The 22,472-nt window shown below is 44.4% G+C and overlaps 1 protein-coding gene across 1 annotated transcript; it reads right to left on the bottom strand.

Moving 5' to 3' along the window:
- Nucleotides 1-3,384: 3,384 nt before the first annotated feature.
- On the bottom strand, nucleotides 3,385-5,613 carry CCDC185 (coiled-coil domain containing 185). Its single transcript, XM_083433637.1, has one exon. The coding sequence runs from the start codon at nucleotides 5,573-5,575 to the stop codon at nucleotides 3,485-3,487; it is 2,091 nt and encodes a 696-aa protein (XP_083289763.1). The 5' UTR covers nucleotides 5,576-5,613; the 3' UTR covers nucleotides 3,385-3,484.
- Between the last annotated feature and the right edge of the window lie 16,859 nt (nucleotides 5,614-22,472).

The following is a 22,472-nucleotide window of genomic DNA, read 5'->3' as shown; positions in this document are numbered from 1 at the left end:
TATATATATATATATATATATATATATATATTAAAAAACCACATACCCATATTTAAGATAATATCTACTTTGGCACTGGGAGAGCACTATTATATACTCCCTGAGTACCGTATTTTTCGCTCTATAAGACGCACCAGACCATAAGACGCACCTAGTTTTGGGAGGAGGAAAACAAGAAAATTTTTTTTTCTGAATCCCAGAAGCCAGAACAGCAAGAGGGATTGCTGTGCAGCAAAAGCAGTGATCCCTCTTGCTGTTCTGGCTTCTGGGATAGCTGCGCAGCCTGCATTCGCTCCGTAAGACGCACACACATTTTCCCTTACTTTTTAGGAGGAAAAAAGTGAGTCTTATAGAGCAAAAAATACGGTATATAATATGGCAAGGCAACCAACCTGGTGCAGGATCAGCTGAAACTTCTGGACAGTGTTCAAGGGGTGTCTCACATAGTGCACATTAGTCAAACACCACCTCTGAGGGAGTGTGGCTTTCCCTCATCCCAATCTAGAACAGCCAATCCCATCTTCCTTACATCAAACAGCCCACCCATCACCACCACCCATTCATTATAGTGTAGAGATGCAAGTTCACAGCCAATACCATTGCCCTTAGATAAACAGATGATGGAAAAAGGACTATCATCAGCAGACAGATGACAACAGCCCCCGTGCCCCCAATTTCACTCAAGAGATTTCATATAGATTCTTGAAATTGCTGGGGAAGTTCTTGAAGAGCTGAGATGCCTGCACATTTCACCTTTTGTAACTTTTATTTCAGGTCAAATCTGATGTAATGACAGTTCATAGCAGGAACCATTTAAAAGCAGAAATGAGCAAGTGACCTCTAAAGGTACTCTGTGACACAAACAGAATATCCTCTCTCTCTGCCTCTAATAGGTTACTGGAGGTCTAGTAACTGTTAACTGGCTTTTAATGACAGACAGACAGACTCACTTGATATGCAGGGGAAGGCTATAGTAGCTGATAGAGAACATGTGCAATCGATCCAGCATTTACAGCAGATAGGGCATCATCTGAGCAGTTAAATGAGCACCATCTGGTGGAAAGGCAAGATACAAATTTAACAAATATATAAGAGACTTCTGCATCCCATTGATTCCAACAGATAATAGTCAAACATTTGCTTAACTCTTCAATTAGGATCAATGGGATTTTCAAATTTACCTTGATTGGACCAGGCCCATAAGGATACTTTATAGTAGTGCTTCCCCCCCCAAAAAAAATTATTAGGGGTACTCTCTTTTTCATACTCATATTGAAATACTGCCCCTCAATGAGGCCAAAGTTAGATCCACAAAATGTTTAGGGGTATGCGTACCCGTGTCCCCCCAGGAAAAAGCACTGCTTTAGAGTATGCCCCATTAAATAGGTTGGGACTTGCTTCTGAATGAGAGGTTTGCACTTGTCATGCATACATAAGGCCAATAAAATGATTCCAGCTCCAAAATCTATTTTAACAGCTCTTTCCAGATGAGAAATCATTGTGCAACTCTTTAGTGCCCTCCTCTGGTCCATTTTAGAAGCGCTACATTCTGGTGAGGAATCTTAATTTTCCGGAAAGAAGCATCTACTTCCCTCAAAAGAAATATTGTGAGCTATGTGTTATGCAAAAAGTAGCCTTTCCTATATCCAAATATAAGCATATCAACTTTTCTAAGATTAAAATGTGGTGGCAGTGAGATTGCAGCACCTAAGTGGAGAACATTTATTTCAGTGATACACCAGTTCTTATACTTTCCAGAGTGTCTTAGGTATATACTGTGAAATCCAAACTTGGTCAGCTCCCGGCAGGGCCAGGGTCATATCCACAGTCCTGCCATTCAGGTCAGCCAGGGTGGAGGAGACAAAAGTGATTGGGCCAAGATTGGGTTTGATTGTGTCATGTGATGGTAGTGGGGCCCACTTGGTCTGCATCTAGGCCAGTTTTAGAACTTAGATGGAGGGGGAAAGGAAGCCATGTGGTCCTGTTTGTTGTACCGTCTGGTTACAAGTCCAAACCTTAGGCTCCAAGTGCTCTGACCCCGTTTCAGTCAAGTATCAGATGTGTGAATCTTGAATGTTTTGGGCACTCGTGGCAATAGAAGTGAAGTTATTGTTCCTCAAGTTCTGTCATTTTATTCTCTCCAACCAACCTATCAAATAACACACATGCTTATTATTTTTTTAATTACATTAAGATGGGTAATTAATTCACCATACTTATGATTGTTTATTATCTGTTTCAGATCACAGATCAACCCAGAATATGAATGATGTAATGATAGTTTCCTGGAAGGTAATCTTAGAGGACACAGGATAGGTGACATATATAAGTCTGATGTTAAGACAGAGAAATCTGATATCAAAACCTCCCTCCTCCGCAATCCTTCCCCGACCAACATCAGAGCTCCAGGTTGGAGGAGATCAAAGGGGAATGATTTGGGAAGCAGCTTGGATCCAAGATTCCAAATCCTCCTGGTTTCCAGGTAGCTATTTAGTTATACTTTTGTGCATGACTAAATCTCTCCCTCCCCATTCCTTCCCACTGATTTCAATGGGAGAGAGGTTTTTTTTAAGCAGAAAAATGTATATAGAAATGTAGGGTATTCCCCCCTCTCTCACTTCTGCCTTGCAAATTCAAGCCCAGAGTTGGATATGACAGTGGAATCATCTCCACATTCCCAACTTAGTCACGGTTACTGAACATAAAGTAATGCAATTCCTACTTTTCAAAATATGGAAATATACTGATCAAACTTTATTTTAAGAATACTTTATAAATTATACATGGTTTGTGTTCCTGCAGTTTCCTTCATAAAAAAAGTTTCTAATTCACCACATTACAAACTTGACAGAGCCATCATAGCCATATGCTAAAATATATTCATTATGTTTGCCAAACTACGGCGATTGTGCGTGCACAGAAATAAGCATATGTGCTCAGCTGAAATAAATGGGACTAGTGTAAATGGTTGACTATGCAGATTGCAGGCAACTGCTTAGGTTATTTAGCTATAAAAATAGTATATTTTAAGATAATAAATGATTGGAATATCTTTAAATTTGATTCTATTCTTGATGTATGATGAACTGCTACATACTTTGAAATGAAGTATGTGTCATGAACCATTCACAAACTGTGTAAACTCCATAATTTGTGAACACTTCAGACATTCATTGTAAAATAGAATTTTACAAAATCACAATCTGTTACAAGAATACTCAGTTCAAAGTGCCTAGCATTAAACCAAGGCCACTTTCCATAAAGAGTAGCACAGGGCCAGAGTTCAATTCTTTCTCTTCATGATCAAATCACAAATGCAAGTGATAGATTTTTAGTATAAACAGTAAATGTTTGTAAACCAAACACTTATGAGTCAAACAGTAATTAAGGCTCAAATCACTTTAGTGTACAGCAATGCAGAGCGAACGCATTACAACCATCTTTTTTTGACACAACACAGTCTGGAATGTTTCCTTAAACTTCATTACAGGCCTCTAAGGAGGCTTGCATTACGTTGCGCATCTAAAGCCATCTGGTCGAATGAATTGCGATTTATCAGGTCTCTCACTTTTTCTCTAAGGTCATAAGATGCTTTGGCTATTCTCCTAGACTCGTCGATAGCTGCGTCCTTGTGCCTTAGAATCTGATTGCTTTTCTGAGCTTTCCTTCTTAAAGCTTCTTGCATTTCCCGTAGGTGACATTTTTCGTCATAATCAAGCTTCTGTTTGCGAAAATGGTGGTTCCGTTCTTTCATACAGTTCAGCTCTCTCACGCGCTGAGATCTGTCTCGGATATTTTTGGACATGATTTCTCTGGCCTGCTGGATCTTCATCTCAGCTATCTGCAGCAACATCTCCTTGCGCCTCCTCTTCTCTTCCTCCGTCTCTTTGGCTCTCACCTTGGCTATCAAGCCCTGCTCTTCTTCCTTTAAAGTCTTCTCCTTCAGTTCCCTGTTCCTTTCTTCAAGCAGCTGCTCCAGGATTTCCTGGGACCTCTGAAGCTTTTGTTCGATACACAGCCTCTTGTACAGCTCGTCGGCTTTGACCCGATCTTCCACCTGGTCCTTAGCGCTCATGTGCTTGGTCTGCTTGTAGTCATTCATATCTATTTTCCTCCTCTTCCTTTCCATATCCTTTATCAGCCTCTTCTCCAGGGCCTGCAGCATCCTTTCCTTGTACAAAGCGGAGTTCTGCTCTTTGGTACGCCTATCGCTTAACCTTTTGTCCCAGAGCTGCTTTTCCTGGCACCGTTTCCGATACTCGGCCTGAAGCCGAGCATTCTCCAGCTTCTCCCTCCGCCTGCAATCCTGCTCTTTGGCCAGCTTCTTCCACTTCTTGTCGCGAAGCATCACATCCCTCTCCCGGGCTGCCAACAGCTGCTGCTCCTCTAGCCTGAGCTTGGCTTTCCGTTGATCGCGGTCCCTCTGCCACTGGTCCAGGCTGTCAACCAACTGGTACTGCCTCTCCTTCTCCGCTCTGGCCTTGTGCTGCTTCTCCTTCCTCCTCATCTTATCCCAGGCGTCGGAAACCTGCAGCTGGCGGTCCTTCATCTCTTCCTCCTCCTGGTGCCTGGCGAGCATGAGGGCCGCAATCTTCTTGTCCCTTTCGGGGATCAGGTCCTCGTACCTTTTGTCCGTCAGGTCCTGCAGGCTGACCTGTGGGTCTCCCTTGCGGGGTTTGCGACGGGGCTTGCGGCCCAGAAGATGCTGGTGCAGGTGGGCGCTGGGGTCGCGGGGCAGGTAGGCCTGAGGCTCCTCGTCCTCATACGGCCTGGCCAAAGAGTGCATGAGGTCTGCCAGGCTGTGGCTGCTGTCACAGGGCTCCTGCCAGTCCCTCCTGGGGAGCTCCTTCTTCTCCAGGCGAGGGGAGGCCTTGCTGTCGAACTGGGCGAAGGAGAAGGAAGAGGGGCAGATGGAGGGCGGCTTGCTGGCGTCGGTGGGGAGATCCGTGCCGTACTCCAAGGGCCGAGGCACCGGGCTGGCCCACTGGTCGTCGCGGAGCAGCTCCTCCACGCGGGTGCACCTGCCCACCGGGGAGCGCCCGGGGAGATCGGGGTGCCCCGGGAAGTCCCCGCCGTACAGCGTGGTGCACGAGGTGGTGCACGGCGTGGCGCAGCCTTCGCCCGCTGGCGCCAAGTGCTGCTGCTGCCAGGCGGACAGGCGCAGAGGGGACGCGCAAGAGGCCGACGCGGCGGGCCGCTTGCCGCGCGGCGCCGTCGAGCAGCCCTTGCCCTTGCGCGGCGGGGGCAGCAGCAGGCCTCCCTCGTCGCGGTACGCTTGCGCCAGGAGGTGTCGCCGCAGGCCACCCTCGCCGCCCGCCACCTCGGGCTCCGAGCTGTAGGCGTCCGGGAAGGGCCGCGGCGGGGAGAAGCGGCCGGGGCTGCTGCGTCGCCGCGCCATCCTGCGCGGGGTCTCGGCGCCCGACAAGCTGCAGCACGACGTGGCGGGCGCCTTCTTGCGGCCCTTGCTGGCGCTGGGCGCGCCTCGGTCGCTCGGGGAGACGCGCCACCCGGGCTCCGCCCCGAGGTACTGGCCCGACCCGCGCCGCGGCCGACGCCGCTGCTGGTGCCGCCTCATGGCCGATGTGGCCTCGGGCCCTGGCGCACGCCGCCCCCGGCTGCGCAGCAGCACAGTCGGCGCCCGCGCGCGTCACAATGCCCGGCCAAGGAGGGCCTGGGCCGCAGCTGCCTCGGCCCGCCGGCGCCCTCCGCGCAACCCCGCCCGCCCGCCAGCGCGGGGACCCTGGCGCCGGCTTGTTCCGCACCCGGCTTCGCTGTTGCCCCCAGCGCCTTCTTCCTCTCTTCCTTGGCGCTATCTTAAGACGCGCGCTTGTTCTCGCTGAAACCAATGGGGTGAATGAAGTCATTCCACCCCAAGTTTGCATTCAACCCACTGTTCGGTCCTGGTGGGCACCAAACACGTGAAGGGCACCTTGGCTAGCCCTGCTGCCCCTAGGTGCCAATGCACGTGTAGTTTACCGAGCTACACTTCCCAGGATTTGTCAGGGGAAGCCCTCTGCCTTCAGGCACATGTGGTCTGACACGTTATCATACAGCTTTTTAACATGAGGCTTTGTAGGCTAGAGTGAGAAAACTCATCACACAGTAAAGCAGTTTGGATAATCTGGGATGCTTTCCTGAGTAAACCCAAGTGGCATTAGAGAGAGACTTAAATTTTGTACAGCGACTTAATGGGATACATAATGCTATGCTAAATATAGCTATAATGCTAAATATATGAATTTTTCAGTGACCTACATATCAGCTAACACCATATTCCTATGCAAGTCCCATTAAGTTCAAGGTGCCTTCTAAGTAAGCGTGCATTGGATTGCAGCCAGGATTACTGAAGTCACAGGATTACAGTGTTTTAGGCTGCAATCCTCATGAAAGTAAGCCTTATTGAATGCAGTTGGGTTAACTCTCAGACATAGCAAATGTGCATTTTTAAATACTGTTGGCAGCCTTTTGCAGACAAAAGATCAAGTGTGGTATAGTAACGGATAAAGTCTTGGACTTGGATCAGGAAAGAAAATCTGGTGTATGGCAACCCAAAAACTCCTTTTTTTAAAGCTGAACAACTTTGGGCAAATCTTTAAAATGTCACAATGTAGTAGCTGAACAGTCATCTCAGTTTATCTGGAAAGTGTTGGTGAAGTTTCCAAAGATAAGGCTAAGTCTGGATGAGCTTGTGCAACCAGCCCCTGCAGTTCACATTGCATTGCAGCGTACTTGTATGCAAGGTGCTTTCACCTTGGCTTACCTTGCTTTCACCTTGACTGTGTTCTGTGCTGTTATAAACCACACTGATTTTTGAGATACGTGTTACTGCATCACCAGTCCATTTGCACCTGCTCTGGAGTAGCAGCACCAAACGGCACTGATTCAGCCTCACCATACTCTGAAGGAGGCTTCTAAGCACTTTCAGATGAAGGTATCTGTGGGAGAGGATGTTAGAGGTCAGGCTTGCATGCATGACCCTGCTGCCCTCTTCACTGACTGTGAATGCTTGAAGAGGACTTTATTTACAACTGAATTACAGCACCTGCTTTTTATACAGAAGTTAAACTATGCAAACTACTGCTTTTTAATTTTTAATGTATTGCTGGGTCTCATTTTGACCTTTAATTAAAAATTATTAGTACTGACAAGCTATTTTGAGAAGATATAATTCCTCATACAGTGATACCTCGGGTTACAGATGCTTCAGTTACAGACGCTTCAGGTTACAGACTCTGCTAACCCAAAAACAGTACCTCGGTTTAAGAACTTTGCTTCAGGAAGAGAACAGAAATCGTGCTCTGGCGGTGCGGCGGCAGCGGGAGGCCCCATTAGCTAAAGTACCTCAGGTTAAGAACAGTTTCAGGTTAAGAACCATAGCTGTCAACTTACAGATTTGAAAATAAGGGACCAGCAGCCTCGAAAATAAGGGATCAGCAGCCAAAATAAGGGATTTTAGTCAACCAGCAGCCAAACGAAGCCTCAAGCAGTGGTTCCCACAGCGCAGCAACCCAGCAAAGGGGATGCAGCAAGGAAAACCACGTCACCTCTTCACTGGGAAGCGCTAAGCAAAGGCGATTCCCCAGGCAGCGCGGCCAATTTGATCGGCACAAGGCATGCAAGCTCCACCCCCCAGTCATTCTTAGACTCCTAAGGGTGAGCAACGCAGCCAAGCAACACAGTTAGAGCCTCCCTCCTCCCTGGCCGGCAGGGAGGGAGGGAGAGGAGCTGCTTCCTTTGAAAACCGTGAAATTTACGGGATATGAATCTGGGACAGCAGAGGGAAATGGCGCTGAGATAAGGGAGTTTCCTCCAAATAAGGGACGGTTGACAGCTGTGTTAAGAACGGACCTCCAGAATGAATTAAGTTCTTAACCCGAGGTACCACTGTACCGTCAAATCTAGATAACTGGACTAGGGTGTAAACTCATTAAGATCGCTTGAAAGGGCTTTCTGTCTTCTTGAGAAGATGATAAATATACCAAGTATTACCACATGTGCAGGAATCAGGCTGTTTCAAAAACAAATAAGCATCCTATAGGAAGTTGGTTTGGATTTAAGGGGTTAATTTGTTTCCTGTTATCAAGCCTTGCCTCTCAAGTAATCAAATTGGAAGGTATTATAATTTAATTAGCGAAGTTTGGTGCAGATCCTATGGCAGAGCTTTCCCAACTTTTCCTGTTGGTGACTCACTTTTTAGACATGCATCATTTCGCAACACAGTAATTCAGTTTTACAGTGGTACCTCTGGTTACGTACTTAATTCATTCTGGAGGTCCTTTCTTAACCTGAAACTGTTCTTAACCTGAAGCACCACTTTAAATGTTAGGGACTGCCAAGTCTTTAAATGTTAGGGACTGTCTAATTATGGGCTAACCAGATGTGTTTATTCCTACGTTGATTTCTGTACAGTGGTGCCTCGCAAGACGAAAAGAATCCGTTCCGTGAGTCTCTTCGTCTTGCGGTTTTTTCGTCTTGTGAAGCAAGCCCATTAGCGGATTAGCGCTATTAGCGGTTTAGCGGCTATTAGCGGCTATTAAAGGCTTAAGGGATTAGCGGATTAGCTGCTAAAAGGCTATTAGCAGCTTAGTGCCTTAGAAAAAGGGGGTGGGGAGCGGAAAAAACCCCCAGGAATTGCAAGACATTTTCGTCTTGCGAAGCAAGCCCATAGAGAAATTCGTCCTGCGAAGCACCTCCAAAACGGAAAACCCTTTCGTCTAGCGGGTTTTCCGTCTTGCGAGGCATTCGTCTTGCGGGGCATCACTGTATTTCCGCTCCTTTTGGGAATTGCTTTGTATGCACATAACCACTCATCTGCTTAAGCCTCCCCCCCTTCTAAGAACAACTTACCGTTTTAGTAAACATTTAACCATGATTCATAAAACCTTGTGGCCTCCATTATTTTAAACCACCCTGCATTTATGAGCCAACAAACACCATTCTAGCTAAAGAGAAGGAAGGTTAAGGTAGCCAGGGAAAAGCAGACTTTTGACCTGGTGGCTGTGGACAGCTCATTGTAAGGGAAGGCAAAGTAGAGAAGAACACATTATTTTGGCCAGATCTCCCTTCCCATCGTGGTCCTGAGTGCAGGGTGCAGCTGGGGTGCCATGACACCACAGTATGTGAGAAAGTTTAAACAATGGATCTTTATGCCTCTGAAGAAGTGGGGGTTAGGTTAGATACATAATCTTATTCCAAATGATTACAAGAGCAACAGAAGAAAATGAATGAAAGACCTAAGAGCAAGAAAGTGTGCAATTGTTTGGTAAGCCACTGGGTGGATACTGATAAACCTTTCTCTCAGACATTTTACTATGTTTTGTGCACCTTCATACTGCTGTGCGGTAGCCATTTTTCTGTGGGACTATGTCATGTTGCAGTGGGTAGGCTGATCAATTGAATGGGCTATTTTCATATAACCCATACTGTGTGTGTGTGTGAATTTCAACTTTCCATTTGGTAGGGTAATACATTTGATGGGCACATTTGTTAGGACAAACGGAAATTCTTCCCCTTACTAAAAAAAGACAGAAAAGAAAATGTGTCTACATGGTGCCAGTACGTTATCCTGGCTGCTTCAAATATTTGTTTCAGTAACAACTGGAAATTTAGCAAGCTGCAGAAAGAGCCATATGCCGGAGGAAGACATTTACCAGGAACATAATTGTAATTGAATTTAAAGTTTAATTTTCTGCCTTAGTAACATATAGGATTAGCCATTTTGACCAGACATTTCCTAGCAAAATTTCTCTGTGATACCTGAGGACCTGTCTAATTGTGTGACTGCTATAAAGACTCCACTATTGCATTCAGATCTCTGTGTCTTTTTTTATCACTGCATTTCAGGCAAAGTGACAATGAATCGATGGGCTACGGATTTGCCAATAGAAAATAAACGATAGGCAAAAATTTGGCACCTATTTTATAAGGGGAAAGATTAGGAGAACTGCAAAACTTATTGGTTGGTTGCCTTTGGGCACTTCCAGACTCTCACTATTCTCATGTGGGCTTCAGTCGCATCCCAACTAGTTCATCCTGGGCAATTAAAGCTGTCTTGGAGTCCTTACGAAACAAACCTGCTTCCCCAAAATGATCATTTTGGGTTAAGGAAAGTGATGAATAAATGCACTGGAAAGTGTGGGATAAAACTTGCTTGGTGTAACATCGTTTACTATCCCCCAAACAAATCAGGATGAATTTGTTTTATATAGCCAGTGTTGCCTAAACTCCATAAACCAATAAAGTTGAATGATCATTATAACAGGTTGCCTGAAAAAACCTTTGTTACTTCTGTGAATAGGGTGCCTGCATTCCTAAAAACAGTTTCATAAAGGCATGGATGGCGAAACTGGGGCCTTCCAGATATTGCTGGATTAAAGCACTTATCACCCCTGAGCATGGGCCATGGCGACTGGGGATGTTGGGGGTTGCAATCTGACAATGCCTGGAGGACCACATGTTCCCTGTCCCTGCATTAAGGGAACTTCCACGAGTCAGTGACTCCATTGCCAGGTTATGCTTCATGCTGTTTTGGGAGCCATGGTTTAATTTAAGTCCCCCTTCTCCCCCCACCCCTTTTCTTATTTTTCTCTAATGTCCTTTACCTATTTATTCATTTTGCCCCTGAAGTCTAGTTTTCATGCAGTTATAACCACACTCTCTTTTCTGTTTTGCTTGTACGATTCTGCAATGAATATTCAAATAAAAAAGTGGGGGGAGGGAGGAATTTGTGTGTAAGAAATATTCCACAGAGAGTCCAGTAGAGAGCACTAAGGGGCCATTGGAAGTGCACCAATCTGGGAATTACACTGAGGGAAATAATTTAATTCTCCTAATTTCTCTGGAAACCTAAATCTAAATATGGCAGTATTTTTAATGGTATAATATGTTTTGTAATTACCTTTATAACATCTATGGTGTTACTTAACAACTGCCAATTTTTTTGCTGTTCTTCTTCTGGAGGAATTTCATTTTGACACAAATTCTTCCCACATGTTACATCATTAGGCATGTCTGAATGGACACAGTTTAGGAGAAGACACTTCTTTTGAGGCACTCCAGTGACAACAATAGGGCACTAGTTATGCAGGCTTCACAAAGCATGTGCTAGTTCCACAGTTTTCCTCATCAACCATTTAACTTCACGGCATCATCACTGCAAAGACAGATAATGGTTTTCAAGGTGAAGAATCCTGAAGGAAACTGGCGCTAAAACTTCATTGACGGTTCCCATTTTTCTGTTTCAAAAGTACTGACCTTTCTGCCTCAGGACTAAAGCAACTAGGAAGGAAGGAAGGAAGGAAGGAAGGAAGGAAGGAAGGAAGGAAGGAGAAAGTCAAAAAGAGAATCAGTAATATACAGCTCCTACTATCTAAATGTCACTTTGCTAAGTGGAATCTATTTTACATAATAATCATTTGTTGGTGTTTTGTGATTTTCTGGCCACAGCTTACATGCTTTTTCTGTTGAGTTAAAAATCAGAAGTCTTTTAAAAATAATAATAAAAACATAGATTCAGGTAGGTAGCTGTGTTGGTCTGACACAGTCGAAATATATTTAAAAAATAAATAAATAAATTGTCCAGTAGCACCTTAGAGACCAACTAAGTTTGTTCTTGGTATAAGCTTTCGTGTACATGCCAAGAACAAACTTAGTTGGTCTCTAAGGTGCTACTGGACAATTTATTTATTTATTTATAATAAAAACATATTAAAGCAGTCCACAAAAGAGTATGCCACAATAAATCTATTAGTCTTTAAGGAACCACAAGACACTTGTTTTTGCTGCAAGAGATTAACATGCCTACCCCTGTGGAAATAGTTACATTTTGATAATGAAAGATCAGTGTTAGCCTATATAACTGTAGACTGTTAGAACTGTATGTACTACTTTGGACAGATCCCCACCATACATTTCAAGTAGCTCTAATACACATTTAAAGCATGTAGCTTCTTCCCCCAAAGAATCCTGGGAGCTATAGTTTTCCCCTCATGGAGACCCTTTCTCAGCATACTTAAAACTACAGTTCTTAGAATTCCAAAGTCACATGCTTCAAATGTGTGTTGCATGAGCTTTAAATGTATGGTGTTGATACATGCAACCCCCCCAAACAATCAGATTTGCCCACAGAAACACAGAAATATAAAAGTGGTATGTTACCGCCAGATTTGTTTTCAATCGCTTTGCAAGTGTTCCCCAATACGTAATTCGCTTTTTTCACAGTAGCTATACACCGGGTCAAAATTTTCATTGAGCTATCCTCCACAACTTTAAGATTCTTTCCCTGGTCATTCATTGTCAGCTCAGACGTCAGCAGTGTATATGTGAAGTTGATATTCTTTTGCTCCGATGTGCATAAGTTTACACTTGCTTCCACTGAACTGCATTACAATTTACTGCTTATTTGGAGATAACCTTTTTGAGTTCTTTGCTATCCCTTCTTGTTATAACTACCCTAAACAATTGGGTTCCATCAGCAAACTTGGACACCTCACTGCTTACCCCAATTCTAGATCATTTATGAACAAGTTACAAAGCACCAGTCCCATGCAGATCCATAGGGTACACTACTATTTACATTCCTCCATAGCTAGAGCTAGAGCTGTCCATTTATTGGTACTCTCTGATTCTGAAGAACATAAGAAGAGCCCTGATGGATCGAACCAAAGGCTTATCCAGTCCAGAATCCTGTTCTTTTGGTAGCCAACCAGATCCTATGGAAGTCCAGAACGGACCTCCGGAACGAATTAAGTACTTAACCCGAGGTATCACTGTAATAAAGTAAAGGTAAAGGTACCCCTGCCCGTACGAGCCAGTCTTGACAGACTCTAGGGTTGTGCGCCCATCTCACTCAAGCGGCCGGGGGCCAGCACTGTCCGGAGACACTTCCGGGTCACATGGCCAGCGTGGCATCGCTGCTCTGGCGAGCCAGAGCCACACACGGAAACGCCGTTTACCTTCCCGCTAGTAAGCGGTCCCTATTTATCTACTTGCACCCGGGAGTGCTTTTGAACTGCTAGGTTGACAGGCGCTGGGACCGAACAACGGGAGCACTCCCCGCCGTGGGGATTCGAACCGCCGACCTTTCGATCGGCAAGCCCTAGGCGCTGAGGCTTTTACCCACAGCGCCACCCGCATCCCTATTTACCCAGAACAGACATTAAGTTAACTGGTCTTTAATTTCCTGGATCCTCCCCCTCCCCCCTTCAAACAAACCTGGACGCTCAAGTAAGTCCAACTGGACCATCAGTGAAGGCAGAAAAATATCTAATTATGTTACTGCACTGAGGATGATTGAACAAGACACAGATACTCAAGCCACCCCCTTCAGTACAGTATAGCAGTTCTTCTAAATCCAGCTTGGCAGACAGTATGTTTAATGATTGGTACATGATTGACAAGGCGGCATGTTAACACGGGCTAGGACTAATTCTCTGGTCTGATGCCTCCTTCTCTGAATGCTAATGATGTCTGTCCCAGTGAAAATGAATGAAAAGTACATCAATCCCTCGTGGCTTTGTGCAGATGCTCAGCTGTGACAGCTGAATTTGCCCAGGAGAAAACTCACAGCTATAGGGCCATCTGGTTATATAGCATAAACTTTAATCTGTCCAGCCAAATGTTTGGCACATCAGCAGCTGATAGAAAAGGATTTATTGTTTTCATGCTAGATAGCGCCAAAACCTCACAGGGAAGAAACAGCTATAGTTATGTTATGGGAAATGTGTAGGCTAGGTATAATGAAATTAAGCATCATTTCTGGACTTGGTCAAATAGACATGATTATACCTAGCAAGAAAAGCTGAGAAGTAGTCACCATATAATGAGAATACAAAATAACTGTGTGTTTCTAGTTATTCTGGATAAACTAAGCATTTGCTCTGTTTCAGGCTCCTTAATCATCCTATTATATCCAGCTCCTGTTATAAAACCCATGACATCCCATATTGTATCAATAAATCATAACCTTTTTTCAATTTTTTTAGGTAGCATTCTCACAGAATATTATTTCTGAGCTGCATAGTCTATCTTTGAGTATGACTTTTAATATTGATGATGGATTCACACTCCTCAGTGCTTATGAAAGGTAGCTGTTACATCTACTAAGGCAAGGAGACACAACACGCCATCAAGGACTGAGGCATCTGGGTGGCTAGGAACATTCAGGAAGGACCAGAAAACGGATGACATCCATACCATACATCTAAAGACCTTTTGGTGCCACTTTTGCAGTCATGGCTGGCCCAAAGAATCCTGGGAACTAGGCACAGTTAGCTATGGAAAGCTCCTGTCTGTGTGCTTCCCACAGATCTCAAGTTGGCCCCTGTGGGAAACAGGATAGTGGGAGTCCTTTGATTGACCTGACTCATCTGAGCTCCTCTTATGTCCCTGTGACATATTTTGTTTGGCGTAATGTAAACTCGTAATTTAACAAAGTTGCTCTTCCAGCAACGGACGATTCCGTTTCCAGAACCAGGCAGCCAACTAGGTAATTGCTGCAATTCTCCCTCAATCTCAGTAATAAAGTTATCATTCTATTCAGCATCCATTTTGGCCGGGTTTCTGCCAAGGCATGACCTCACACAAGCTGTAGCAAAAAGAGTTGACGGGAGTTGAAGAGGTTTAAAGTAGGAGGTATATCTTGCCTTGCAAATCTGTCATCTTAGTGCCTTTTTAGGGGTGTTTCCAAAGAGGCATGAAATTGTGCTTAGAAAGGTGGGATCCCTTCATCTGTGAATATGGCTTATAAGGTGTCATATCTTCATTAGGCTGTTTTGCTTGCTGTGGAAATAATGCACACGGTGGAAGCATGTATATATATTTAAACTGACTGTGCTATGCTACTCAGTTTCAGTTTTCCTTCCAATATTTCTTTCATGCCCACATTTTATTTCCTTTTGTTTGATAAATGTAAGCACAGTTTTATTGATCTCCTTTTATCATTCTTGCTTTATGGTGCAAGAACTAGAGTGTCGTCTAAATCAGTTTGATATTGCAACTGTCATCAAACATGTAATGATTTCCCCTCCAACCCTCCCATCTTGAAGTAATATCAAGGGAAGATTTATACATCCATCAGTGCAATATTATTTGCCCAGTGGCAAAGGCAAATTTTACATAACGGAGAGAGCAGCAAAACCAAAGAATTCAGTAGCTTCATATGCTGACTTACAAGGCTATTTAATTTTTCCTGTTTATTCTTCTTCCTTTTCTTATTTGATCCTGATGACCTTTTTTCATTTCACTCCTCTAGCACCAAACACATGCACGCAAGACAGAGAGATTTCCTTCTTACTGCAGTTTGCAATCATTACCGAAGGATGAAATTTCAGTTTATGTTCAGTGCGGGAGCATTTCAGTCTTATGTTTCTAATGCCCCCTAATATTTTATGAAAAAAGTCTTAACGGCAATAACAAAGCAGGACGGTCTTCCTGTTGTAGAGCAGTTTATGTTACATAAAGCTGATATTTTTTACAAAGCATGAGTGTAACTTTATAGTATCCCAGTTCGCAATATACTTCCTATCTCCAGCTCATCATTTATCATTCCATTTCCAGTAGCCAGGCTGTGGGTGCTCTTGGTTATACATACACACCATACATCTAAAAGTGCAGGACTTCCCCCAAAGAATCCTGGGACCTGTTGTTTGTTAAAGGTGCTGGGAATCAAAGTTTGGTGAGATAAATTACTGCTCCCAGGATTCTTTGGAGGAAGCCACATGCTTTAAACAAACTGTAAGTGTAGGGTGTTGGCCGAGGGTGCTGCTGCTGCTGCTGCTGCTTCCTCACTCACTCACTCACAGAGGAAGCTGAAGAGATGTGCTTTTGAGAAGACTAGCTCTGCTCCTTCAATGCTGGGAACAGGGTACAGAGCAGATGTGTGGTTTGGGGGAAATGGCTTCACAGGCCAAATTGGACCTCCTGGTATGCCCACAGCTATAGATGCCTCACCCCTAGTGCAGATTCTGCGCTAGATGGACCAATGGTTTCACTCAATATAGGAAGGTTCCTATATGTCCGCATTTTACTTTCACACACACACACACACACTGAGGGGGGGGGAAGTATTTGATCCCCTGCTAAATTTGCCCGTTTGCCCTCTGACGAAGAAATGACCAGTCCATAATTTTAATGGTAGGTTTATTGTAGCTGTGAGAGACAGAATAACAACAATATATATGGTGTGTGCGTGTGTGTGTATTGTTCCATGTATAAGACGCCCCCTATTTTGGGGGACTCAGATTTAAGGAAATGGGGGAGATCTATCCGTGTATAAGACACTCCCAAATTTTGGACATTATTTTTTAGGGGGGAAAACCAAGTCTTATACATGGAAAAATACGGTAATTCTTTTCTACAACAACATTAAGCTCATCCCCAAGTACATGTGCTTAATATCAAGACACCAGAATCAAACTCTGTTATGGTTTAAGTGCGGCTAAAATTCAAAACCGCACATGTATACAGTATTAGTCTTAAAATTCATTGTTAGCAAACTGTGTTTTCTTTGTGTTTCGCTCTAAGAATCAAGAATGCAGCAGCAGTTGTAAACTATGAAATGGTTGGGGGATTATGGGGAGAGAAGAGAAATATTAACTGGGTGCTTCACAACCTAAGTAAAACACATGACCACCTAAAAAGAAGCATTAAGGCCAAAGTCTAAAATTACCTTGCTCTATCACTGATCAAGGCAGTAAGTCGTTTTCAAGGGAATACTTAAATTGTGTTGGTTTAAGCAAACTGACTGATGTTTCACGTTCTAAAATACGGGGCTTATCTAGGCTGCCACCTTGCGGAACACATTAATCTCTTTTACATGTGGCTTTAATGTGTGTCTCATTTGTAAGATCTGCACACGGCACAGCTGGTTAGAAGTGTAGTCCCTAATGAGTGTAGCCATGGCTCAGTGGGAGAGCATCTGCACTGCATGCAGAGTCCCCGGTTAAATCCCTGGCGCAGCCAGGTAAGGCTGGGAAATATGCTTGCCTGAAATTCTAGAATGCTGCCGTCAGTCAAGGCAGACAAAACTGATTAGGTGTGATTCCTGTGTACATTACCAGGGTGTTTGTGTATTGGACAAGATTGCCCTTTCGGACCCTTCCAACTCTACGACTCTGTGAGCTAGATTGGAGGATTGGCAGCCAAGTTCTAATCCATTATGTGCAACAGGAAGAAATAACAATGTGTGTACTTGCCACTCTGAATACTCAGCTGATGCACAAGTGACGAGCTCTGACAATGCCTATAGACAACACATTTATTGAGAAGTTATCCTTATTTTACTTGCACAAAGCTTATTTGGAGGTTAGACCATACCTCAGCTTTATTGAGGATTCACTCTGATTTGTTTGAGGGGAGGTTACAGTATAGGACCGTGAGCATTCATCTTGATTTGCTTGCACGGTGTTTATACGTATGTTCGTTTGTTCCACAATCTTCAATGCATTTTCAATGTATTTCCCAGTCAGTTTCTTAACAGCAAAAGTAATTGTTGCACTAGGGCAGCAGAGAGCTGGACCATAAAGAAGGCTGATTGCCGAAGAATTGATGCTTTTGAATTATGGTGCTGGAGGAGACTCTTGAGAGTCCCATGGACTGCAAGAAGATCAAACCTATCCATTCTTAAGGAAATCAGCCCTGAGTGCTCACTGGAAGGACAGATCCTGAAGCTGAGACTCCAATACTTTGGCCACCTCATGAGAAGAGAAGACTCCCTGGAAAAGACCCTGATGTTGGGAAAGACGGAGGGCACAAGGAGAAGGGGATGACAGAGGACGAGATGGTTGGATAGTGTTCTCGAAGCTACCAGCATGAGTTTGACCAAACTGTGGGAGGCAGTGGAAGACAGGAGTGCCTGGCGTGCTCTGGTCCATGGGGTCACAAAGAGTCGGACACGACTAAACGACTAAACAACAGGGCAGCAGGGTGCTTTAATCCACTCCTGTTGTGCAAACCTATACATCCTGATTTGTTCTCAAATTCCTCCTGCAAAATACTGAGTCTGGTGATGCCTTTAAGGATATTGTGAATTTTATTAAGCTGCTGCATGCTACCCCAATCTCTGAGCAGCACAAGATTCCAGGGGTACCGGACACTGACCCAGAATTCCAGCAGAAACCAGCCTTGGCTCACTCTCTCTGCCTTTGCAGCCTGCAGCTTTTGCATCCAGCTTCTAGCTCAGACCACTCAACTCTGGCCTTTTGTCTTTCTAACTAACAGACAATGGAGGGATGGAGGCTCACCCATTTGCCCACAGAGCCACCCCCTTTGTTCCCTTAAAGACTTATCTTTAGTGGGCCATTACCAGGCTGGCCTGGCTATTCCAGCAATGGAATCCATGGTAGATCCTGGAATTAAAAGTGTGGTTCGGGCACACAGTGCCCCCCCGCCCAAACTCATTTTGTGGGTTTTATTTTCATCTTGCAGTAATTATTATTTTATGGTGAGCTGCTTACTTACATTAAAAAGTGCAAATACTTTCCCCCTTCTTTTTTGTAGAAAATGATTAGGTGATCAAGGAGGAAAGAGTAAGAAATCACCAGTCCTGGGACAACTGCATTTTCAGTCGTGATTCCTGAGACAGCTTCTGAACTGACTTACAAGAACAAAGTCATGTAGAGAACAGCACTGCAGAAACAGTGGCATGGTTTTATTCTCCTGTATATTGTTTAATTTTATTTCTGGCTTGCATGCGTGATGACATATTGCTTCTTCCCCACTTTTAATACTCCGAACACGGGAAAGAATAATCAGTACTTTTAATTGCTGAATTAAAAAACATCCAGATAACAAATGCCCCCTACTTATATAACATTTTGCAACTTCAAAGTGGTACGCAGATCTTAACTCATTAATCTCAAAATATCAGTGTGAGGAAGTTAATTAAATATTACTGTGCATATTTTAGAGATAGGGAAATGGATTTCAGGAGACCGGTAAGAGCCTCCAGCAAGGTCACAAAGCTATAATTCATAAAACTGCTTCAACTGGAGTCCTTAAATTTGAGGTGTTGGGCAGTGAAAGCGCTCGTTCAGCTTCAACAGAGCTGAAAGAGGTTTGTATTACAATCGGCAGAGACTAGTCCATTAGGGCAAATGAGGCACTGCCCAACCAGTCTTAGTCTGCCCTCAATCAGCCTCTATCTGCCCACTTTCTTATTTATTACCTCCAGTCCAGGGAGTGGCCTTGGATTCTTCCTCCTTAGTCTCACATGTAGGGAGGAGGGCAGGGACAAAACCAGAATTAGTTGGCTCTGCCTGTCATTGGCTCTGGCGCCACCTACTGTTGGCCTCCCAGCCTCCCACCGCACCAGTCCCAATGGCACTAGCCACCACTGATTGTACCAGCCAAAGCAATATACTTTGCTTAGAAAATTGGGCCAAGGAAAAGGGAACAATCTCCTTGCAATCAAAGAACTGTCACTGAATTTCTTGAAATACTTAAAATAATAATAATAAAGACACCCAGAATTGTGCTTGTTGCAGAGATCTGGGCTTCCAGAGTTTCATGGGACACAATTTAACTGGCCATGGGTAGTGAAAAAGATAACTTTGGGCCAGGTAGCACACAGAAGGTGACCCATGTGGGGTCATAACATGAGGACCCCTGAGACCATGCATTCCTGAATACACAAGAGAACACAATTTCCTTTCAATGGCAAAAGATGTGCCTAAGCATATGAAAACATGCTGACAATGTTCAAATTTCCTGTCTTGCATTGCAAGAAGATGGCTTTACTGAAACTAATGTCAAATTGAAAAAAGCATGTGAGTATGGGATTATCCTAGATATTTCCAGAAATTGTTCATAAAATGGAATGCTAAATCTAATACTGCAGAAAACTAGAATTGGATCAAAGGGAGGAGGGATTTAGGCCATGCTTGCAACAACAGATGAAAATGTGAACAATATTGTTCAAGCTAAAAGAACAGTTCAGGGTAACTCATTGCTAACAAAGGTAGAAACTGAATTTAGTCTTAAGAGTCTCTCTCTCTCTCTCTCTCTCTCTCTCTCTCTCTCTCTCTCTCTCTCTCTCTGGTGTTCTTTAGATCCTTCAGAACTACAAGTATCATTTGGGATACATTGTCATTCTAATACTTTTTTTGAGGTACCCTCTGTGTGCTAAGCATGGATAAATCCCTTGGTTGTGACTGAGGAACCAAACTAGTTAATTTCAAACTATGAGTGCAATTACGGTATATGTACAGTGGTACTTCGGGTTACATACGCTTCAGGTTACATACACTTCAGGTTACAGACTCCGCTAACCCACAAATATTACCTCGGGTTAAGAACTTTGCTTCAGGATGAAACAGGCGGCACGGCAGCAGCAGGAGGCCCCATTAGCTAAAGTGGTGCTTCAGGTTAAGAACAGTTTCAGGTTAAGAACGGACCTCCGGAACGAATTAAGTACTTAACCTGAGGTACCACTGTACTAGATATGACAACAGAGGAGATTAGGATTTGTTCTAAATCGTAGACTAGGGGTCAGCAAACTTTTTCAGCAGGGGGCCAGTCCACTGTCCTTCAGACCTTGTGGGGGGCAAGACTATATTTTTTTTGGGGTGGGGAAGAACGAATTCCTATGCCCCACAAATAACCCAGAGATGTATTTTAAATAAAAGGACACATTCTACTCATGTAAAAACACACTGATTCCAAGTCCGCAGGCCAGATTTAGAAGGCAATTGGGTCGGATCCATTGGGCCTTAGTTTGCCTACCCATGTCCTAGGCCACCACCAGTGTAACATTACACCAGCCAACAAAAGATGTGGTAAGTCATAACTCTTTGGCACACAGGGACACAGGAAGCTGCCTCATACAGAGTCAGACCGTTGACCCAGCTAGCTCAGTATTGTCTCCACTGACAGGCAGCACATCTTTGGGGTTTCAGACTGGGGTCTCAGTCCTCCTGGAGACGCTGGGGATTGAAGCTGGGAATTTCTGCATGCAAAGCAGATGCCCTACCACTGAGCCTCAGCCCTCCCCTACTCTATGGAGAACCACCACCTGGTGTTCTGCAGACCCCCCACTAAGCCAGGAACCACTTCGCAAAGCCAAGCTTGCCCCTATATACCATGGGTAGGCAAACTAAGGCCTGGGGGCCGGATCCGGCTGAATCACCTTCTAAATCCGGACTGCGGACGGTCCAAGAATCAGCGTGTTTTTACATGAGTAGAATGTGTTCTTTTATTTAAAATGCATCTCTGGGTTATTTGTGGGGCATAGGAATTCATTCATTCCCCCCCGCATATAGTCCAGCCCCCCACAAGGTATAAGGGACAGTAGACCAGCCCCCTGCTGAAAAAGTTTGCTGACCCCTGCATTGCACAACCCCCAATATGTCTAGACCTGTCGGCATAAACGAGCATCCTCTCAAACAATATTTTTCCATGTGTTTACTGGTGATGCATCGCAATGAATAATAGAGAAGCCAACAGGCATAGGGGCACCTCTGGCGCACTTTCCTCACCAGCAGCGCAAAACATAAATCAAATATTGATAGAGCTTTAGTTTTCAGTTTCACTTTCCACAACTGCAAAGTTCAATAGTTTCTCATTGTGCCTTTCAGCAAGATGTCAATACTGTATTACTAGAGGGGGGGAGGGAATTCCCAATTAACCTCTCTGAAAGCCTCTTCTACCCTAGAGCAGCCTCCAGCCCCATAGCAAACTGTAGATGGTGCTGAGCCTCAACTTCCACCAGCTGCAGCTAAAGGTTGACTGCGGTGGGACTTGTAGTCCAAAACAGCTGCCTGAGAGCATTCATTTCCAAGCTAACTGCAACGAATGAACATTTCCTTCTTTGTTTAACACACACTGTGTTTTTATTCCCGCTTTCCTTGTGTAATATTTGGACTGTGATATTTGCTGTTATTCAGTGGAAGCTTCACCAACTTTGTTAATATGGAATTAGGCCCATGGATTTTAGGTTGCTGTTGTTGTTTAGTCATGTCCGACTCTTCGTGACCCCATGGACCAGAGCACGCCAGGCACTTCTGTCTTCCACTGCCTCCTGCAGTTTGGTCAGACTCATGTTTGTAACTTCAAGAACACTGTCCAACCATCTCGTCCTCTGTCGTCCCCTTCTCCTTGTGCCCTCAATCTTTCCCAACATCAGGGTCTTTCCCAGGGAGTCTTCTCTTCTCACGAGGTGGCCAAAGTACTGGAGCCTCAGCTTCACGATCTGTCCTTCGAGTGAGCACTCAGGGCTGATTTCCTTAAGAATGGATAGGTTTGATCTTCTTGCAGTCCATGGGACTCTCAAGAGTCTCCTCCAGCACCATAATTCAAAAGCATCTCAATTCTTCGGCGATCAGCCTTCTTTATGGTCCAGCTCTCACTTCCATACATCACTACTGGCCAATAAGGATTTTAAAGCTAAAATCACCAAACTTACAGAATGGCATTTGCCAGCCTGGTAGTCTCATAGCCATGCAGGGGGAATTTTTTTATTTGTGCTGGAGGGGGGAATG

This window comes from Podarcis tiliguerta (assembly GCF_965153285.1).
Source record: "Podarcis tiliguerta genome assembly, chromosome: 3".
NCBI lineage: Eukaryota > Metazoa > Chordata > Lepidosauria > Squamata > Lacertidae > Podarcis > Podarcis tiliguerta.
Note: the sequence above shows the minus strand (reverse complement) of the source record. Positions and strands in the feature narration are given on the sequence as shown.